At 44.7% G+C, this 22,748-nt stretch overlaps 1 protein-coding gene across 2 annotated transcripts in view; it reads left to right on the top strand.

The window, feature by feature from the left end:
• NPC1 (NPC intracellular cholesterol transporter 1) overlaps positions 1–22,522 on the top strand; it is a 64,315-nt gene extending 41,793 nt beyond the window's left edge. For both annotated transcript variants that reach the window (XM_061569086.1, XM_061569084.1), the window contains 10 exons: positions 411–548; positions 2,380–2,469; positions 3,452–3,642; positions 5,085–5,200; positions 5,682–5,811; positions 6,897–7,091; positions 9,464–9,695; positions 13,075–13,188; positions 15,830–15,992; positions 17,037–22,522. In XM_061569086.1, the coding sequence (XP_061425070.1) occupies positions 411–548; positions 2,380–2,469; positions 3,452–3,642; positions 5,085–5,200; positions 5,682–5,811; positions 6,897–7,091; positions 9,464–9,695; positions 13,075–13,188; positions 15,830–15,992; positions 17,037–17,155 (1,488 nt within the window). In that variant the 3' untranslated portion in view covers positions 17,156–22,522. The remainder of the gene's footprint in view (positions 1–410; positions 549–2,379; positions 2,470–3,451; positions 3,643–5,084; positions 5,201–5,681; positions 5,812–6,896; positions 7,092–9,463; positions 9,696–13,074; positions 13,189–15,829; positions 15,993–17,036) is intronic.
• The last annotated feature ends 226 nt before the right edge of the window (positions 22,523–22,748 follow it).

The raw sequence follows: 22,748 nt of genomic DNA, 5'->3' as shown, positions 1-22,748 counted from the left end.
TGACCTGGCCACATGATAGCTTAACAAAGTGGCTCATCATCACGTGGACATTTATTGCAGCATGTTTCTAAATGTGGAGGGAAAAACTGGAGGCCCAAGAGAAAAAGCCACGCAACCACGTGGAGCACACGCAAACTCCAACTATACAGGCGTCATGGTCGGGATCGAACCCATGACCTCCTGTATACCAGGCGAGGTAGTTAATATCTCGCCATCATGGTGCCACTCATTCATATAGTTGGCCAAACATCCCGAAATAGGTCCACATAGCTTAGGAAATTGTTGCCACCTATTCTGGTGGCTTTCCTTTCTGCTTGTCTTTGGCTTCCCGCACCTCTGAAACTTGAAAACTGTGCATTGAAAATGTGTGTTTATTTTATTTTTTAAGCAAATGCGCTGCCACTTTGTAGGAGGGTCATTTCGACATCGTGTGCTGCTTGAAGACCAGCGTTCCTCCGCCGGACGAGAGTCAGCACGGCCTGCTATTCCGCTTTTTCAAGAATCTTTTTGCCCCTGTGCTGCTGAGCGAGTGTGTGCGGCCTGTTGTGGTGAGTGACCTCTCCTCCACACGTCTGCAGTTGTAATGGGAATAGAACCCAGCGCATATTTCACCGCACCGGTTTTGCAGACCGCAGAATGCCGTGCTAGAATGCACATCTAAATGGTATAATACGGTGTCCATTCTACCCGATGTTAGTCCGCACCATTGGTCTGCACCTCCGATAAGCACGGTTGGCTACGCACTCTGCGAAAGAAGTTCAACATGCGTATATACGTGACAGATCCCTACACTGCGTGGAGTCGCGCAGTAGCACCACTACTATCATCCAACGATTTGGAGGCAGCGCTCACCACGCACGCCTCCACAGGGCCATCCAGGGGTAGATGACCATCATCCAGCGCTCATTTGAGTATGGAGACATTTAATATGCAAAGTTATGTTCAGTTAGACACAGGTCATATGTTATGCAAGCCTACAACCAATCACCATAAATGTGCCCAATTTCATCAGAAGTGGAAAGCCAAGCGTGGTGGAGCCTTGTTAGTACTTGGATGGGTGCCCAGCAGGGCTTGCCAGCTGTTGTAGATGTGAAGCTACGAGGTGGCCAGGAGGTACAAACAGGAGTCTTCTCCAAGTTTTCCCGGTTTCCTCCCCTATGCCAACACCCATGTACATTATATTGGCTGCACAATTCAATGCAGGACTGAAAAAGAGTCTTGGGACTCATTGAGGCTTTTTTGGGTAAACAATTGCTAATATATAACTGTCTTCTTGGTTCTTTCGGTAAAGTCACGTAGAAGGGAAGTAATAAAAAAATAAAAATAATAAAATACTTCTCACGACGTTTCGGCCACAACGCAAGCAGCCGTCCTCAGGTGAAGAACAGGTCTGTCGGAAAGACATTCAGACGCTGTCTTTCCGACAGACCTGTTTTTCACCTGAGGACGGCTGCTTGCGTTGTGGCCGAAACGTCGTGAGAATAATTTTATTATGTTTTATTTTATTATTTCCCTTCTACGTGACTTTACCAAAAGAACCAAGAAGATCAATCCCTGCAGTCACGAAAGCTTTCAATCGAAATATATAACTGGTTATGTACACGTGTTAAATATGGTTAAGTAAATATTTGTTTGAGTAACGTTATGTATGTGTATTTGTAAAAAAAGTTCATGAATGCAAGATTTCCCAGCCTCTAATTTGTTGTGAAATGTTAGTTGCAAACAGCTTTAATCTGTAAAGTAAACAGTTTACAAGAGTAAGCCATTGTGCATCAGTTCCCGGACCCGCAGCCACTTGGAAACGGCCCACTGCAAGCATCTTAGCTGCACTAATCGGGTACTAAAGGGGAATATTTTTTGACCGAGTAACATCGTGTTTTTAATATTACGCTCTTCTGTCACTGGAAAAGGGCCTCTTACATTGACAGAAGTGACTGAGGTGCATGCGTCCATGTGCGATTACCTACGAAAGCTGTAGCATTTGAAAGTTCATTCGGTCCTCAGGAAGGAAAATGTCCCCCACCTGACTTAGCCAGTTTTTATCAACACCGATGGATCCGAGCACATGATGCCCAATGTATTAGGCTGGTAATGGAATGGCAGCTTGAGGAGAGAACATAGCCAAGGGGATTTCCACTGTGGAGATGGAGCAATGAGATCAGTTCACTTGCAGCAATGAGGTAGATTGGTAGATTGGACCGTGAGCCACAATAACAGCGTGGGGAAAACCTTCCACCCAGCAGGAGACTGACCGTGGGCGGCGATGATAATGACGATAATAATCGCACCCACAATTATCATCGTTTGTTATGTATGGTGCGAAAGAAGTTCAACATACATAATGATGTTCTTCGGAGTAACACCTTCTGTGTTCGTCAGATGTCGGTGTTTGTGGCGGCGCTTGCCTTCAGTGTGGCTGTCGTCAACAAGATTGAAATCGGTCTGGACCAGAGGCTCTCCATGCCTGATGTGCGGCTTTGCATTTGCACCAGCTCTTTCATGCGCACACACACGCACAGAGGTCGCATTCACACGCTCAATCGCAGACATTCACGGTTCACGCATACATCGGACGCACATTATAACTTGCAAACACAATTTCAAACTTAAGCATATAAATTCAGTACACTCTAGGTCAGTGTTATTCACTCATTTGCAGAGGGGGGCTGCTTTCACCAGACATTTGAAACCATTGGGTTTGACAGCACGATGATGATGGGGGGTGTTTTCACTCTTTGTGTATTGTCGGAGGCCGCACGTCAGGGGCAACACTAAAGGTCACCAACGGCCGCCAGTCGCCTGCGGGTCTTGCAGTGAAGAACACTCTGCTCTAGCTGATATTGTCACACTCTATCCCAAAACCATGCATTCAGGAACACTAATGTTCATGAGAAATGCTAATTTTACACTTTTGATTTACAGCCCTTGGTCTATATCAGGGGTCTGCAACCTGTAGCTCTGGAGCCACATGCGTCTCTTTAAGAACTGCTTCGTGGTGTTATTTATTGAGGACGTCTCGTATTTACGTGCATTGCGGCTCTTTAAATGTTAGTTTTCCTGAATAAATAATATGGCTCCATTTTGGTTGCCGACCCCTGGGCTATACACTGCTGAATGAAGGCCTCTGCCATACCGTGCCAGTCACGGAGGTTGTTTGATCGTACTTCACCATGCCAGTCAGTTCAGGCTGATGAAGGAGGGGGTGCCCAGAACAGGTTCAGATGTTAACTATGGCCGACGATCACACTCGGGTCGCCGGGTTCATAGCGCAGTAGAACTACTTTTTGTGTTTAGTTTATTGTCTTTTGCCCGCACCTCTGATTAGCATGGGTTGGCTACGTACGGTTCGAAAGAAGTTCAAAATACATATGTACAGGAGTATGCTAATTAATTAAATAAGCCTTGCAAGCAAAGGTCAAAGGGTGAGCCTGTGTGGCTGTGTGTGTTGCAGGATTCTTACGTGTTGACGTACTTCACCGCGTTAAACCGTTTTCTGCACTCGGGCCCGCCGGTGTACTTTGTGGTGGAGGACGGTCACGACTACTTGACGCTGGAGGGACAAAACGTCATCTGCGGAGGGGTCGGCTGCAATAACAACTCGCTGGTGGAGCAGCTCTACCTCGCTGCGCAGCTGCCCAACTAGTACGCGAGCATGCTCTGTGCCGCACAACTTACTCTATAAGCTGGAGCTGGAATTGTCCTATTATATGTTTAGATACTCGCTCCACTGATTATCGGTTTCTTTTACTTGACTCCTCTGACCTCGCAAAAACGGTCGGAAACGAAAGTCTCGCTTCTGTTCCGGCATGTGCCTCTGGACGGGAGGTGATTATCGGGGCTCGGGGACGTCATCGGTATCATCCGGGTCGTGCTAGGCTTGTAGGGGGTCTAGTGTTGTATGAATGTTCTGTCAATGTTCTTGTAATTCTATGGGCACCATGGTGGAGAGTTGTTAACTACCTCGTCTGGTATGGAGGAGGTTGTGGGTTCGATCCCGACCCCCTGACACCTGTATATTTGGAATTTGCATGTCTCTCTCCCTGTGGTCATGTGGATTTTTCTCCGAGCCCTCTGGTTTTTACCTCCACATTTAGAATCAACATCATGCGTTTAGAGTATTTTGCTGCTATATATTTACACATAAGCCACTTCGTTGAGCTGTCATTTGTGGCCAGGTCACTTCTGAAAAAAAGCTACATAGCTCAGTGAGCCTTACCTAGTAAAATAAAAAATGTTCAGTTTTTAGTTTAGTTTCTATACTAAAAAAATTATGAAGTTTTCAACTTGGAAAAGGTAAATAGAAATGACTACGTGTTCTATTTGTCTTAATGCACAGTAAACGGGAGTGTGTACTCTGTCACTGGGTTGTTGGTATACAGGTGTACCTCCTAGAGCGCTCAGGATGCCGATCTTGGTAAACGAAGCGCTATATGAGACAGCGCTATAGGAGGTCACTATAACAAGGTTCCAATGGAGATGCGTACCGACAGCGCAATTTTTTTACTGATGAACGATATCTGAGGGTTTCATTGGGATATCACTAATAGTCTTAATAATAATACTGTACACATGATAAAGGTATTAAAGCATTTTACAAAAAAATAATTACGACGTTTAATGGTGGTAACATTCGGTCGGAGCTTGTGTAAAATGAACCACTGCCTGCCGTAAACATGTTCTGCGGAAAGCTGTACAGTACTAAACAATCCGATCCATCAATCACCACTGAATCGATGCAGTGATTAACCCCTAATCAATTGATACTCTAACGTGACCGTCGGATCGACTATGAGCAGAATAAATACAAAAGACACCTTGATTCAGGTTCCACAAGACCAGATATGGGCAAAGACGCTCCTAAAGGCAACACCACGTCTACCTTCATATATGGGCTGATCCGCACAGAAATTATGCCTCCAAGACAAAAAAGCGTGATAACGGAACAGCGTTATATGAGGCAGCTAGATGAGGCAGCGCTATAAGAGGTATGCCTGTATAAGAATGAAGGTCGTGTGGTCTTCGCATGTCTAAGGTTATGGAGTCAATAATTAACTTGCTTTTAAGCGCATTCCTTTGTGTTGCAGCACCAGGATTGGCTACGCTCCGTCCTCTTGGATCGATGATTACTTTGATTGGGTGAAGCCACAATCCAGCTGCTGCAGAGTGTTTAACTCCACTGGGGACTTCTGCAATGCGAGCCGTACGTTTACATGTTTAAACATGAGCATCCACGCAGACAATTACGCTTCGGCCTCAGAAAATTTGCAAAAAATTACACGACTGTTTTGGTAAACTGCAAATGATAAAATGTTAAAATGCACAATTATTATTGTTGCATATAAGTGATGAGCAGTCTCCCTCTTGTTATGTATGTGCGCTGTTGCGGGGAGCGGTAGTGCAATGGTTAGTGTGCCGCAATACCAACCCAGCGACCAGAGTTCGATTCCCGCTCAAGCTCAAAACACCAGTGGGCCTCCTCCAGGTCGACTCATCCTCAAATGAGTACCTGCTGCGATGTGTAAACATCGTCACTCGGAAGACAAAGGCGGCCAGGCGTGGTGTTGGCCACCCAACCCTCGTGTGCTGTGCCAGCTTTCATAGATTCTCACTAACAACACTTGCCCCAACAGTTTGTGAAGGCTATATGACAGATCTTTGTTTTTGTGTGCCGTTGTGTGCAGTGCCCGGCCCGGATTGCGTTCCCTGCCGTCCACTCACGCGAGAGGGAAAGCAGCGACCGCTTGGCGATAACTTTACTCACTTCCTGCCTATGTTCCTCTCCGACAACCCAAGCATGCATTGTGCAAAAGGGTCTGCATCTCACATTCCACGCACAATTCCACTCGCACGACTCTTGTCGAAGTCTCCCCAGGGGCGCATTTAGTCTTCTCGTCATCATGACACTCGGCAGGCTCTGTTCTTAAAATCTTGCAGGCAGAGATGTGTCCTGCTCAAACCTGCATTGTGGCTGCGCTCATTTCCTGTTTACAGTCCTGAGCCAGTGGTGGAAAGTCCACATTCCTCTTTTGGGGGCAAGTGTCATCACCTATCCCTGTCCCCACGTCTCTCCTCTCACTGGACTCCCCTGTTCGTTCCTTTTGCTCTGACTTACTCAGGCCTCTTGGTACAGCTCACGATCAACCTCCAGCCTGTGGTTGGTCGCAACCTCCTCCCCTGCGGCGCCTGGTGTTTGTCATTCTCTCTCCACAGTTGTCTTCACTGCTGATTTCCTCCACTGCTTCAAGGCCTGGTGGAAGATCTCTCCTCTGCCATTGACTAGTTTTTTCGCTCAAAACACTACCTATTTTTTCCACAGTCCTCCACTTCTATCCACATCATCACCCCTCCATTTACCCTCATTGCTTATTTTAACTATTAATACTCATTAGAGTAAAATCGCCGTAAGTCTGGGGGTTGCAATACCATTACAATCATGTGCTTACCGACGGACAGTCATCTCCTGATCACGCTTCGATCACTCCTCCCATGGTTTCTGTTCCCGTGAACGTCACTCGTTGATTCTTCCACCCATGCTGGAGACTTGGTTTACCCGACTGACTGGTTCGTCTCAGCCATACTGCATTTAACGATCGCCACACTGCAGGTCACAACACTTGCCTTTTCGTTTCTTCCCTCGCACTACTTCACTTTTGAATTCCTTCCCATCATCTCGATCTCTTATAAATAACATTGCTCCATCCAAGAGACATGTCAACTTCTATCTGTAACAACTTTGATAGTTTGTTGCTGGTTAGTGGAAGATTGTGGCCTTTAGGCCAATGCTCAGAAACAGTTTTCTTTTTAAAGAGCTCAACTAAAGTGTGCCCTGGGCCGTGCCTCTGTGCCCTCTTCTTGGTGCGGCGAGCTCACGACGTTGTGCGTTTGTGGCTGACCAGGGGACACGCAGCGTATGGCAGTGCGGTGTCGGTGAATGGCTCCCACGTTGGCGCCACCTACTTCATGAGCTACCACACCATCCTCACCGAGTCAGGGGACTTCATTGCTGCCTTGAGGAACGCTCGCACCATCGCCACCAACATCACAGCCGCCCTTGGCCCCACGCTCCCAAAATACAGGGTCTTCGCGTACAGGTACCGTCACGAATCATCTTGAGTTTTGCATACGCTGCCTGCATCACCTAACCCACAGTAATATGGAAATGGGATGGTCACCTCATGTAGGTATGATGTGCTAATGTAGCCCACTCACCCGTCTTCTTGTGAGCTCTCAATTCCAACCACGCGACACCATTGGTTATAAGTACAGTATGAACTCATAACCAGGAGGAAGGTGAATAACACCCGTGGGGCTTTACCGATTACGATTCCACGCCCTGTAGTGAATTAAATACATTGGGGTTGAGGAGTGGAAGGTGGGGGGGAGAAGGGAAGAACAGGAGCTGATGTGACCTAAGCTGACTATGTTGGGGCTACAGTGCGCATTTGTGTGCGTGGAAGGTGGAAGGGTGGCAAATTGGTTAGCGCATTGCACTACAAACTGATCCTGGATCTCCCCTAGGTTTGCTCAGCCTTAAATGAGTACCTTGTGCAGTGTGTAAACCTCAGCACTGGGGAGACAAAGGCTGTGGTGCTGGTCGTATCACCCATTGTTCGCTTTTGGTCTTAATAGGTGCTCGCTAACAGCACTTGCTTCAACAGTCTATCTGACTATATCGGGTATCTGTCTTGTGTGAGTAACAGTGTTTGTGTTTTTTTGTGCATGTGTTTTGTGTCTATGCATTTATGTGATTGCATTGTACTTAGTGCATTTTTACATATTTAATAAGTACATATTTTCTGCATGTGGATGTTATGTAATATATTGAACTCTTATTCTTTGGGTCTTTCGGTCAAACCACGTAGATATAAAAAAAATATCACGAAGTTTCGATCACAACACAAGCAATCGTCAGCAGGTGAAAAATTATTTCTATGGCTTTACCAAAGGACCCAAAGAATATGAATTCCTGCCATCACGAAAGCTTTCATTGGACTCTGTTTCTGTAGAAAAACATAAATGTGATTTTTTTCCATCTGGAATTGTTAATATTGGATATATCAAAGTTGGGTGTCCAGATGCCCCTATTGTCAATCAGAATAACCGGATTCTGAATTCCACACATCTATAATTAGGTCACCAATTTAGGTCGTTTCTTATGCATACTATACTGCCATTAAGTCATTAGGATAAAAATAACTTCATGTTAATTTAAACATTGTGTTAGATTGGGTCATGCAGCCAATAAACCTTTTTGTGTATTACAAGAGCAAAGACAAAGCAGTGGTTGGCGGACTGCACCATGTGAACCCAGCAGCCGGAGTGTGATTCTTGACTGGTTAACATCAGTTTTGAGTGACATCTGAACTGATTCCTGCTTTTAAAAACCTGCACTGACCAGCATAGTGAAGTATGGTCAAACAACTCGCATGACAAAGGGTGGTACACTATTATTTCATTCTCGTATAACAAGTTGAATCTTGAATTGAAATGTGACAATTTATAAAAAAAAAAATTGGGAGGAGTGAAACATTCCTAGGAAACAGTCTACTTAGAATCAGAGTTGTAGTCTTTATTTATCCTGGAGAAATTTGATGAGTTATGAAGCTTTTGTGACTGCAGAAAGCCATACTCTTTGGTTCTTTCGGTAAAGTCACGTAGGTAGAAAAATACACAGACTTGACATTAACTTGCTAATCCCCCTAATCTCCCTGCCTAATCTCTCCCATCAACATAGCGCTAATCTCCCATTAACACTGCTGTCGTGCGCATATACGGGGACGATACTCTTATGCGGCGACGGAAGCTTATTTCATGCTAATCTCTCCCTAATCTCCCCCATTAACACAACTGAGGTGCTTGCGTCCGGGGATGGAATTCCTTTCCAGCTCAGACCCCGCTTGCTTGCCCATCGCCACGTAAATAACCTCTTGTTGTAACAGCTCTCTCACTGGTTCAGCAGTTCCACTGCTGGATTATTTTTTCCGCTTTAGGACGACCGTTTGTGTTGCGATCGAAACGTCATGATATATTATTTTTTGTTTTATTTTATTTTTCTACCTACGTGACTTTACCAAAAGAACCAAAGAGTTTGTCCAGTAAACTGTTAGATCCTTCTCGAAAGGCGGTGTCTCATTTGTGGCTTTTATTTAACCAGAATTCACGCCTGATTTGTTTCACATTTCATGAGCTCGACTGAGTGTCTGCTGTTGGCTCGGAGTGTGTGGCTCTCAAGCCGCATCAGGCTGTGTGAGCAGATGGGCATTGCTCTGTGCAGTTGATGATGGCTGCAGGGCTGAAAGAGCCAGCAAGAATCAGTGTCGTTGGTTTAAGCAAGAACATTCTGACGTTGGCTTTTTTGTTCTCATGTTCACAGATGCATTACTCAGTCTAATTTGTACGTTTCATTTTTTGCTGCGTTATGTTTACAAGCCCACCGTGTGCGTGCACGTCTCTTCCCATGCAGCATTTTTTACGTCTTCTACGAGCAGTACCTGACCATTGTAAACGACACGGTGTTCAACCTGAGCTTGTCGCTGGGAGCCGTCTTCCTGGTCTCCATCCTGCTCCTGGGCTTGGAGGTGTGGTCAGCGCTCACCCTGACCCTCACCATTGCCATGATCCTCACCGACATGCTGGGCGTCATGTGGCTGTGGAGCATCAGCCTCAACGCCGTGTCTCTTGTCAACCTCGTCATGGTGAGGATTGACGGAATTTCCTTCATTACTGAAATTGTTTTGGGGGGGGGCGGGGAGGTCGACAATTTTAGGAAACCTTTTAGATCATCTATTTACCCGCCACTTTCTATTACTTTTAGAATCAGGACTTCTTCAAGCCTCTTATAATTTTGTTGCTGGACAAATGGACAGACAAGCGGAATGCCGGGCTTTCACAATAGCTTAGTACTTGTATATGTGTAGTGAGTCCAACTGAGTGGCAGACGTTATTCTTCAGAGGCAACACATTTATTTGTAACACGTATATACAAAGGGGTAACTGCTCCTTTACCAGATACAGCCTAGGGTGGTGACCACCCAGCTAACTCCACTATACATTGGAGTTACAGCTACGAAGGGTTGGACCCTCACTCGTGTCCCCGGCCACGTGTTGGTGCCTCTTCAGACGTAGGACGTAGAACGTGGAGCTTCCAGCTTGTAGAACGAAGCGACCCTGGCCCTTCTCAGAAACCCACCCTATATCCTCCCGGGTCGGGGCCGGCTCCACCCTCTGCCCCGCCCTCGGCCTCACCCACGGCCCTGTGCACGGCCCCGCCCACCTTTGCGAGCGTTCCAGCTCCCTCTCGAGAGCTCTCCCCGGACACGTGCTCACCCCCTAGCCTCCCCACCTGGGGCCCTCTCTGGACACTCCGGATCACGTGCCTACGGGGTCAACCAGAGTGCGATGGCCCGGGGCAACCCTGTCCCTGGGCTGACACTTTCCCTCTCCCTTTTGCGGGAGCCTGCACCACACGCCACGCGCGGTGCCCGCGCTATCCCAGCGCTCGCCAAGCCCCGCTAAGGCTGGTACTACACCCACCTACGGGGTGTACGCGATGATGGTGCATCGCACGCCGTGCTATGCTCGAGCCGGCCTCACACAGCAACACACACGGTGCTATCCGCGATGTAGGGACAACGCACGCCACGGCCCTCCCGGGCCGGCACCATACAGTGACATCCCTGATGTCACTACATCTCGTATGTGTTATGTTTTTAGGAGAAGTTTTGAAATATATTTTTACCCCTGGCCAGGTACTTGCCGCGAGTGAACAATAAAACAAAGCATTAAATATTCAACATTGCATTTAACACATTTACATGAATCCCAACAATTATGTTCTCGCTTTCAAGTAATGTGACAGTTAACCCCCTTAAACTCAAATTTGTGGTGAATTGTGGAGCTGTGTCTGTAGCCTGGTATTATCTGGGTGTGTGTGTTTAACCATGTAAATGTCGCTCTCCGAGTCTCAGCGAGGGTGACCGTCTCACCTTGTCATCTTGTGTTGACTGATTGGCCGAGTACTGTAGCTCAGTGTGCAAGACAACTGTGACTGAGGGACCACGGCAATGTGGCCTTCAGTGTAGTTGGCCAAGGGATTGTGGCCATTTAACACCTCCGCTATAAAGAGGAATGTTGTTCATTCATTCCGGAGCAACAAATGTGATTTTTGTTTGCTTTTTCATTCAAGAAGATTCATGTTTGAAACCAGTTCCCGCTTCGGTTTGGCTCTGGCAAGAAGAGCGGGCGGATCGGCAGGCACTTGGGGATAATGCGGGTTGGTCGCCTGGGTAGCGCGCCACGTGGCAGGCCAGCCAGCAGGCCAGCAAGTGGGTATCGGATGTGCATGTAGGCACCAGGCTAGCATTCCAAGCACCTCTCCAAGCAGCTGGTACATCTTCTGCACACTCGGTAAACATTGAAGCAGCATTTTAGCAGCTCGTCAAGGAAGCAGAATCCAGCGGGCAGCTCTAACATCATCAACAAGCTCAGCGGAGACCTTGAGTTGGTTCAGAAGTAGCAATTGTATACATGGATAAAAAATTTAAATACTGTGTAAATAAATATTAAATAATTTCACGTCAAGAAATGTTAATACTAAAGTGTATTATAATTTACATCAATAATAGTAACACATATTCACTTCTCTATTGAGTAGCCGAAATCCGGCAGGATTTTAATCGCTGCTGGGTGAAACCTTCTCAAGGCGTTGCCCTTTCTCAGTCTCGCAATGCAGCGGTCTGCCTAGCGCAGGGGTCAGCAACCAAAACAACTAGAAAAGCCATTCTTTTCAAATTCGGTAAAAAAAACTTTATTTCAAGAGCCGCAATGCACGTGGTGAATACAAGGCGGTGGTCCTTGGTAAATAATGTCATGAAAGAGTCCTTAAGAACCGCATGCGGCTACGGAGATGCAGGTTTACCGACCCCTGGCCCAGCGCCAGCACAGAGCCCCCCTCGTCGTTCCACCTCTGAGGTCGCCATCCTCCGCGGGCATGTTCCTGCTTCTTAAAGTTGACCACTCCGGTCCGTGTGTTCAAGCTTCGTCTTCTTCTGTACACATCTCTAAACAAATAAGTAACTTTAAACTTCCTCCTCAATTTGCAAGCATTTCGTTAAAAGAAAATAGGATTTTTATTATTGTTTAACACAACGCAAAATATGGATTACATTTTTTGTTCTCATGCCGAGAGAAAATCATAAAAAATCACAGTGGTGAACCCTTCATTTGAAATGGCATGGAATAGACTGGCGAGTGCTAAATTCACCCGAATGTAATTGACTTTAATATGTTAAACTGCCAAGAAATGTTTGTAATGTGGACGTGGGTGGAGTGGTGGCACAACGGTCCGCGCATTGCACTGCCAACCAAGTGACCCAATTTGATTCCCAGCCACGGCTGACACCGGTTCGTGAGTTAAATCTAAACCGGTCGTGTTCCTCCACCACCCCTGCATTTTACATACCTGCGGGTAAGGACAACAAACTAAACACAATGAGCAGTTCTTAAAGAAATGAGTATTCAATCTAGATTGAAAAGTGCATAGCTCCAGTTCTTTTCTAATATCGGAAGGAAGAGCGTTTCCAGACGGTCGCAGAAGCGCATTTGAAAGCGCGCGTTGCAGTGACCATCTTTACTCGATGGTTATCCAAAAGCCGCTGCTGCGAGGATGGCCAGAGTTTGCGTGTTGTTTTATGCTCCTTGATGAGATATTGTGGTTCATTGGTAAATTATGGTCAAACAATCCCAAAGATTGACTGCATAGGAAAGCCTTGATCCAGCAGTGGACTGACAAAAGGCTGTATATAATGTGGGTAAGGCATTGTTTGGTTAAGGCATTGTTGGGGAGAGATGGGAGAGTGGAAAGTAACTTGTTTAAAAACGTCAAAAACTTTTTAAAATATAAACATTAAAGGCTTTTAGATAGCATTGAGTTCACAAGATGGACAAACAGTAGTTGCTTGCTTTTAAAAACTCTGAATTTGAATGCATTTTATGAAATGTCTTTGTCGATGTCACAATGAAACAGGGTCAGAATCCTCTGAGCGAGACCTTTGTGTGTGTATGTGTTCACTGTAGTGTGTGGGGATATCGGTGGAGTTCTGCAGTCACATCGTGCGTGCGTTCTCAGTCAGCACTCAGCCCACCCGTGCACTGCGCGCCAAGGAGGCTCTGGCTCACATGGGTAGCTCGGTACGTATGTCCTCGCACTGTGTCGTTATACACAAGCGTGTGTGCACGCGTTCATGGCGCGTTTGTCTATCCACTGCCGTGCATGTTGCGTAGGTCATTTAACCACACTTTTCCACGTCGGTCACTGCTGGTCAGTGAAGGCGGGGAACAGATCTGGGAGCACACAAGTACAGTACAACAGCAAGTTTTGTTGCACTGCCTTCTGCCCACCATGTCCTACAGCAGCGGGACACACTTGTTATGCAAGGTGGTCTGCTTAGCTTGTGAGATGTGATGAGATGGGGCACATTCCCGGTAATTTGGTTATAGCCTGCTCTTCACTCCGCTCAGTAGAAATGGGGAAGGATTGTTTAGCTGCCTGTCCGTGCTCTGCTGAGTGACAGGTCGCCAGAGGGTTTACTTTGTAACCCACGAGGATGGGTTCGCAATGCCATGTACGCCATCGCATGTAACAAGAGTACAATAGAAGCACCAAAAGGGATTGTCTGTCTATAGAATCACTGCATCACTGCCTTTCTTCATTAAGAACTATTCATATGTACCTGTACTTATATTCCTGTCTCACGTTGGTATACGCGGCATACTGTCCATACCCACACTTGCCACGCAATACAAAATGTCGGTGTCTTTGGAAATTACAAACCGACTGCTTCGTGAACAACGATTAATTGAAACGAACATAGTGGCATTAAACAGTTTCACCACCATCCCATAATGCAAAATTGCTGACACTCCTGCTGCAGAGGCCTATGCTAGTTTAGAGGCATCGAACAGAACGATTGGAGGTAAAGATGGGATTTAAGAAGGGTGTTTGTCACCCACTTTTCATCAGTGTTGTGCCCTACTGTGAATAATATATATTTGATTAGTACATTAGGAATCTAATGAAAATATACATGATAAACTTTAGAATATATAGATGGTGCGGGTTTGTAGGCTATAGCATGGCAACTATGGGCAGTTTGTATGCACTGAAGCCAGGATAGTAGGGCCTCAAGTTGAGCAGCTTAAGAAGAGTGGTTCTCGCATAGTTATTGCAGGTGAAACTATGAGTCGTGAATGTGGAGCCGAGACTGGTTTCAAGACGGACACACAAAGGGTGACAATCAAGTGGGAGACCGAAAGCCAAGTTGTGGGATTGTATCAAAGAAGATCTTGGCTGTGTGGCCAAAGGAAGAAAGCCAGTGAATCAGGATATGTATTTATAGTGGAGGAATCTGATGAGCTATAAAGCTCTCTTAATTTTGGAGCTTTCGTGACTGCAGGAATTATTCCTTGGTTCTTTCGGTAAAGTCACGTATAAAGATAAAATAATAAATTAAATAATAGCATACTGCGACGTTTTGATTGCAACACAAGCAATCGTCATCAGGTATAAAAGAAATGGCAACAAAAATCTAACCAGAAAACTATAGACAGACATATAAGCAGACATATCACAAAGATACACAGAGAGAGAACACGTATCGGCACAAAGAGAGGGATCGTCTCTGTGACGAGGCCTTAAATATAGAGAGGGGGCGGGGGCGGAGAGAGGGAGGGGGCAGAGAAAAAAATTAGCATGTCAATGAGTGGACGACGACGTGGTACGGTACGCAAGCTTGACAATTAGGAGAAAGACACACTAAAATTAAATAACCTAGTAAAATATCGAAATGTAATGCAACACAGAGAGTCGGTCAACACACAATTAACGCATAGCCTGGTTGATTACGTATTTCAAAGATTGCTAAGTTAGAATTTAAGTGTGAAAATTCCAAAGAGAGGACACAGGCAGAGAGAGAAAACAAAAAACCAGAGAGAGAGAAAAAAGATAAGCTTAAAACTTCCCCGTAGAAGTGGTTCAATCTTAATTTTGGAGCTTTCGTGACTGCAGGAATTATTCTTTGGTTCTTTCGGTAAAGTCACGTATAAAGATAAAATAATAAATGTAATAATAGCATACTACGACGTTTCGATTGCAACACAAGCAATCATCATTTCGATATTTTACTAGGTTATTTAATTTTAGTGTGTCTTTCTCCTAATTTTCAAGCTGGCATACCGTACCACGTCGTCGTCCACTCATTGACATGCTAATTTTTTCTCTGCCCCTCCCTCTCTCCGCCCCCGCCCCCTCTCTATATTTAAGGCCTCGTCACAGAGACGATCCCTCTCTTTGTGCCGATACGTGTTCTCTCTCTGTGTATCTTTGTGATATCTGTCTGCTTATATGTCTGTTTATAGTTTTCTGGTTAGATTTTTGTTGCTATTTATTTTATACCTGATGGTGATTGCTTGTGTTGCAATCGAAACATCGTAGTATGCTATTATTTAATTTATTATTTTATCTTTATACGTGACTTTACCGAAAGAACCAAAGAACTATAAAGCTATGTTTCACAGATGTTCAATAGGGGCAAGTCAGAACCCTACAACAACAAACAATACAAAAGCACGAAAGGAGTGCAATGTGTAGGAAAGGTAAAGAAATAACTTGCTTACCTTTTGAGGTGTGGTGGAGTCAATGGTATTGGCCAGAGTGACCTATCGACTTAAATTCCTTTTAGATCTTGCAGTGTGGTAAATGTCTTATTTATCATTCAGTGTGCGTATAACAATGGGTGTGGTAATATTTGTTTGTTTCTTGTGCTCTTTGAAGGTGTTCAGCGGCATCACGTTGACAAAGTTTGGTGGGATTGTGGTGCTGGCCTTCTCCAAGTCGCAGATATTCAAGATCTTCTATTTCCGCATGTACCTCTCCATGGTGCTGCTGGGGGCAGCTCACGGACTTATATTCCTGCCCGTCTTGCTCAGCTATGTTGGTACGCCATGCTCCAATTACTTATTTTTAGATCATTAACACAAGAGTTAACACACAACTAATTGCCTTCTTGAAACATTTTGTGCAGTTTTTTTCCTATCCCAAATTTTTATTCTGATTGTGTCCTCGGGAGTCATGTGATGAGACGAAGCAGTGCTGCTACCACCCTCTGTGTTGGACAACGGCCCACAGAAGTGTATGTCACAGAGCTGCCTCTAGGATCCCTTCAAGTGCTCTTTGTTCGACGAAGCAGGGGGCAACACTTTCCCACCCACTCTGCAATGGTCGTCACATGCACTGTCAAACTGGTAGTCATGATTATCGGAACTGGAATTTAGTCAAAATAATCAAAATAAGTGCGGAACAAAACTCGGGAACTTGGTTTAACGACAGGTTAAACCGGTTCCCAATTATCTGAAAAGCATGAAAGCCCAAATATGTCAACCAAAGGTAATTTCTTGGACCATCCATCGAAGATCACCGGCCCAGCCCTCCGTATTTGTCAACTCCACGTTGAAGGCCTATCCAGAGCGAAATGTGAGGTCTTGTCAAAATAACTTACACCAACACAATAAATGCACTTGAACAGAACTACGTAGCTATATGAGGGTTTGCGGTCAGCAGTTGAGACTAACTTTGGGAGTGGCAGTCAAAGGAGGGAAAAGTATCCGTGGAGCAATGAAAGCAGCTCGATGAATGGTACCATAGCAGGACCTCAAAAGATAGTAGTGACTAGTTTGGAATTACCTTATCCAGCTGTGGATTGATCATGGCTGACAATGATGATGGACGTACATTATGCCCATGCAATGATGCAATGTGACTAGTGCGCATAGGAAGATCCTCGTCGTTTAGTTATGATGAGCTCTCAATATTCGAGGTATGAATACCCGTCTACAACAAGGACATGGCACAGCATAGAGCATTTGGCACGTCGTTGTGTTGTAAGGTGCAATGTAAACGTGATTTTAGCCGACGTGATTGAACGGTTTTCTTTTAAATCCCAATGCTGTGTGTGGCGGCCGCCATGTTGTCCCGTCGACAGGTGCGCCGGTGAACAAGGCCAAAGTGTTGGCTGCCCTGGAGAGGAGGAAGGGCACCGAGAGGGAGTCCCTGGCAGGCTCCTCCGTTCGGACTCGCTTCTCCGTAGGAGGGTGGTATTAATGCCTGGAGCCTTGCACACACACACAGACGGCTGGAAACATGCACAAACGTGTGGTGGCCCCACAAGCAGATGCTTCACACAGACAGGCACGCACACGACACACTGTGACACTCGGATGGGTGAAAACTGAAAATCAAGTTGTACGCGCATGGGGGGTGCGTATGACCGATAACATTAAGCAACAGATCGAAAGCACGCAAACTGACTTCTCACTCGCAAATTACACAGAATTGGATGTGCATTACAGTCTACGCCTGTCCACAATTCTCATGCCCTGCACGCAGGCACTGGGTAGACTTTGTTGTGCATGTGCACGCTGAGTCTCTGCATTATTCACACGTAAGTTATTACAACATTTTACCGTTTAAATAAAGTTTTGCAACACATTTTAAAGCTTACATTTATGCACTTAAATACAAATTATCCTGATAGCTAATACACGCTGGAGAAGTACAGTAAAAATATAGTTTCTAAATGAATGATAAAACTATTAAGTCACGTAGATAGAAAATTAATAGATCACAACGTTTCGATCGCAACACAAGCAACCGTCATCAGGTGAAACAAACACAGCAGGAGAACTGCTGACATAGGAGGCGATGATAGCATTGTGAAGACATTGGAACGTGAGGAAATGCAAAACCCACCCATGTACTGAAGTTGTCATTTTGAATGGCTACGCCTAACTCGTGTTTCTTTTCTGTGCACTGTGGATATCTTAAGACGATGAAGAACAATGCGGCAGTGCCATTGAGCTACTGTTAGTGTAGCGTTGTGGACAAGTTACGCGTCTGGCAATAAGACAAAGCAAGTTTATGTTAAATGCTGAATAGGCTCGAACTTGAAAGTTTCATTTATCCTGAAATCCAGTTTTAAATCTTTAAGAGGAAAGCCGCTTGTGGAAGGCCATCCCAGCCTCCCCCTTCCCCATACTTAATCATGCTGATTGTGATTGCTGCTAATTTAAAGCAGTTTGTTAAAATTGCATAATTGATACTCGGTTAATGTTAAGAGGGCACGAGGTGTTTTGATCCACTTCACGTTCGTATTCGTCTTAATATGCAATGACTGGAAACATGTTGAGCATTGCAGACTTTATTAAGTTACGTGCAAAGTTCATCTCAAAAGTGGTTGTTATTTATTAATATTGGCAAATGTCATCGATCTGAATCCAGAGATTATATTAGCTTTCAAACCTGGGCTCGGTCGCTCTTGCGTACGTTTTAGATTCCTGAATTCCGCAACGAGCGAGGAGGAGCGTCCAATAATTTAAGAAGCGCCGATTGTTTGTTTGCGAATCCTTGATATACATCTTGATTACCTCCTAAAATACTCTAAATTTTCCTCCCTAACGTTTGAGACTCATTTATATTTAACTGCATTCCTTTGCAATATTAGCATGTGGTGAAATAACTTCGGGTGCACATTTAAACACACGCTTGTATAATTGTTGAACAGCAAGTAAATTGTATTCCACGTGTTGTAGCTGTGCCTCCTCAATAACATAGCTATTCACTGGCGCTAATTCACACATAGTTGTTTATTGGAAGATTGCAAAGTGTATTTTTGTTGTTGAAAACTGCCCGAGATAGATTGAATGAAACATGGTCAAAGTTGCTATCAAGTATTGTGGAGCTTCTCGTTATGGGTTAAAATACTGTGGTGCACTAACTTGCTTTTAGAAAACTGCACGCGAACAGTGGATGCATACATCACAAAGTCAATTAATTGCAATTGCTTACTTACGGTAGATTCGACACAAAAGTGTGCTTGTGGTTCATTGTTCAAAAGAGAACAGGTGGGAAGGCATCTGCTTATGAGGGAGGGTGTAGAGGAGGGTCGAGGAAAAGAGGATAGATACGTCGGGATAGTGTGGGGTCAGGGTAGTGGATGGTTACAGAAATATGAACAACACCCTCGAAGATAAATCGGCACGTGCGTTTAACTCCCCGTGCAATTGAGTTACAGCGAAGCGGTAGTTTGGTGTATTGCACAGTTTAAGTGCAAGTGTTCCAGTACATTTTAACCACATTTTCCTTGCTTATCAGCATGGCTTGCGGGTGATGAACTGTTGTACCTTGCTTCCTTGTTCACAAACAACTCCACTGGTATTCAGGCAATATATGCAATATATACAACATGAAAACAACACTGGAATTTCCTATACCCAGGCTTGTAATGGAATGAAATTAATTGATGTTGCTCTGCAGATGCATTTAATCTACATGAATTATATTGGCTCTTAAAGAGACGTGCCATTGCGTGTGTTTAGGTAATGCTGCAAGTCAATGTAGCGGACATGCAAATGCATCAGTGTTCATTGCCCTGTCACTGGGGTTTGTGCGTTGTCTTTGTGGGTTCTACAGCCACAGCTTAACCAAGCCATTGAAGGGACTGCTGGTTGATAGTTAACTGGTAATTGCACAATAACCAACATAGCAAATTGAAACGAACATTTTACAATTAAACCTAGAATATACCGAATGATATTTATTTTTTCTGCGTTATGAAGGTAGTTGTGAATGGTTGGTTGTGAACGGTCGTCATCCGTTTGATATTCCAGAGAATCCGAGGGGTTCATTGAAGGGATTTGTAACCATTTTTTGTGTGGCCAAGGAAGCGGTGAAGGCGGTGTTGGATTTTCGTTTAATAATGCATTCCTGTGTTTCATGTTGGGGAGACATTACCATTAAAACTAGTTTAGATGTAAATACTGAAATGGTAAATTGCTAAAATCTTTTATTTTTGTTGTGATTGATCATTTCTGATCACACTCGGCTTGTGCCAGCACACACTGCATAGGCGCCAATACTTTTGTATTACAGCACTTGACAGCTTCATCTTATGTGAAGCGGTCTTAAGCGAATCGTAAAAATAAATTGTTCCCGTGGCTGAATTGACCCCCCCCCCCCATCCCTTAGCTACTCTTTATTTTAATCATAGGGGGGGGCGAGAAACACCTTTGCATTTACGCTGTACTCGCCACGTTTCGGTCATGGGACGACATTGCACGACTCGACGGTTTCTTCTTCGCTTCAAGCGGCATCCGACGACTTGTGGGGGGTGTTGCCTAGTTGTGCTGCTGGGGATCTGCATTCCGAATGGATATTTGCGCTATCGGCACGTCTGTAAACCACCGAGCATTGGGACTAAATGGTCAGCGCAATGGAGGCTTTTGTCATGGGACTAACCCACATACGATTGCAGGAGGGTGGAGGAGCCTACATGCCTGGCAAGGAGCCTTACACCCCTTGCCAAGGTATGTACGCATCATGTCAAATCGCTAGGCGAGACAGGTAGAATTGCTTCTATAATTTTCCGTGCGAGATTTAGCATTTGAACGACTAACAGATTCCCGTGCCAGCATCGCAATATGCGTCTCACCGCCCTGCGTGAAATGTTTAATTTCATTGAAGCGGAGCCGTTTTGGCCATGAGGATATTCTAATGACAACTGTGCATACACCCTCCGATTCTGATTTAGGATATTGTGGCAGTTTTGTTTAATAAAAAGTGCCTCGTGCATTGTAAATGATCGCTGTGTTTCCTGCAATGTTGTTGTGGCAGCAATCGGTGGACACAAGCATAATACTCTTGAAGCGCACATCTCGGCAGTTCACGTTGGAAATTAATGCTCTGGGTTGTCATTGCGTTGATCAGCTTCACAACACGCACCTCAAGCAACTTCGTACAGCTCAGGATGTCAGTTCGCTTGGGTTTCAGTTGGGACCTTAATATTACAGTACTTAGTTTTTACCAAGTTAAAGGGTGCTTGTCTGTATTAAATTTGTATTTACAGTTGTCATTTTACTGTAACATACACACATTGTTCTTGTTTACTGTGGTCCATGGGGCAGGATGCTGTTTGCTGCAGTGCTTAAGTTCAGCCTGAACAGTGCAGAACATCGATCAGGGAATTGGTTTTACACGGCAAATCCATTATCTCGCCTTGTTTTATACGCGCAATTTTCATATAACTGTTCATAGCATTATAGAAATATAAAATACGATAACAGACGTTATTACGGATAGTAGTGCCTTACGCCAGTAATCCCAACTTCCAAGCCAAGCTTAGCAGCGCTACAGAAAATACGTGGTCAGAAACTCGCTGCTGGTTAGTGGTCATGACTACAGACATTTTGCAAAAAATGGCGTAGTTTTTTGTAAAAATGTAGGTTTATTGTGAAGTAAACGCCATTACCGAGCACTTAAATAATAAAATAGAACACCTCGGGAATGTGTAAGAGCAATGCTGGTACCACCGTGGCCCGCTGGAAATCGCAGCTGCTGATCCCATTCGCCGTTGAGTCGTCCCCATTGTACAGTGCCTATGTAGTGGTGACACGGGCTGCTTACCCACAACCTCAACCTCGCGTCTTTCCCCAGCCATTGTTACAAAGTCCCATGTGGATATTGTTAAAGTAGAAGTTTATTTTTCCTTGATTTAATATTTGAATGTAGTTTACATCACTTTTACCTATTTCTGTACACACGTTGGTGATACTGCGTTGGCAGTACGCTACAAATAACAAAGGACTCGACGCATCTGTCAATGACACTTGCCTTAAAAATGATCGTGCATGTGTATACATAATAGGCGTTGGGCTTTTGGCAATTGCCCTTCATAGCTCATTAATAGATGGGAGAGGGTAAGAGTTGGGGCCTGCTCTTGACACCGTGGGGCTCTCTGAGAATTAACTTTTAAAATGTTTCCTGATTAACTCGCCTTAGACGGGTGTGAATAGTAGCTATTGAGAAACAGCCAAGCCCCTTAAATAACCCCTGGCCTTATGAATGTGCTGTGAAGAATAGACATTGCCTGCACATTTCCTTTGAAGGCAACGGTGTTATTTATGAATGCGATTTTTCCGTGCATCCTGTCCGCGTTCATAGTCTCGGGTTGTCGTATATTTGTAATGATCAGGGCTGCTAAGAAGCACAATTCTGAAATTGGTTATCATTTTTGTGTGTTAATGCCATTGGGTGGGTTTTTTTTCTCCGAGAGAATCCAATTAACGTGCATTATGGAGATTTCCTTTTGGCAACAAATCCATCCAAAGTGCTTCCTATAGTCGCTGGGAAACAACGGTGTGGAACTACAATGATTTGTAAAGGCAATATGTAGTTATACTTGTGTATATGTGCCAATGTAAGTCTTGTTACCACAATTTGTGTGTTTTGGCACTGAAAACGATGTTTATTTTTCAAGTGCTAAGACCAAAAGAGGATGAATTCCTGCAGTCACGAAAGCTTTAAATCGACATGAATACAGTTTGAGAGACATTTCCATCTGTGACTAAAATGGTATCCACTTATGATTTCATTCGCATGGTTTTGTAACATTTGAAAATAAACGTTAAACTCGAACGTGTGTTTATCTACCTCATTACGAATGAATTTAAAGAGATTAAATTTCAGATATTGCGTTTAAGTGAATGCTGCCGTTCGAAATTACGGAAAAAAGAAAATTTGCTGGTGGAGATTGAATAACTCCGGACATCGTAAAAGCAGTGCGAAGACCAGCTGTTGGAACAAAATGAGTGGAGCTGTTCACTTAACGTTTGCACAAAAAATGAAATGCCTCCATTGTGGA

Source organism: Lethenteron reissneri, chromosome 42 (assembly GCF_015708825.2).
Source record: "Lethenteron reissneri isolate LAM-NWPU_2019-01 chromosome 42, ASM1570882v1, whole genome shotgun sequence".
Classification (NCBI taxonomy): domain Eukaryota; kingdom Metazoa; phylum Chordata; class Hyperoartia; order Petromyzontiformes; family Petromyzontidae; genus Lethenteron; species Lethenteron reissneri.
Note: the sequence above shows the minus strand (reverse complement) of the source record. Positions and strands in the feature narration are given on the sequence as shown.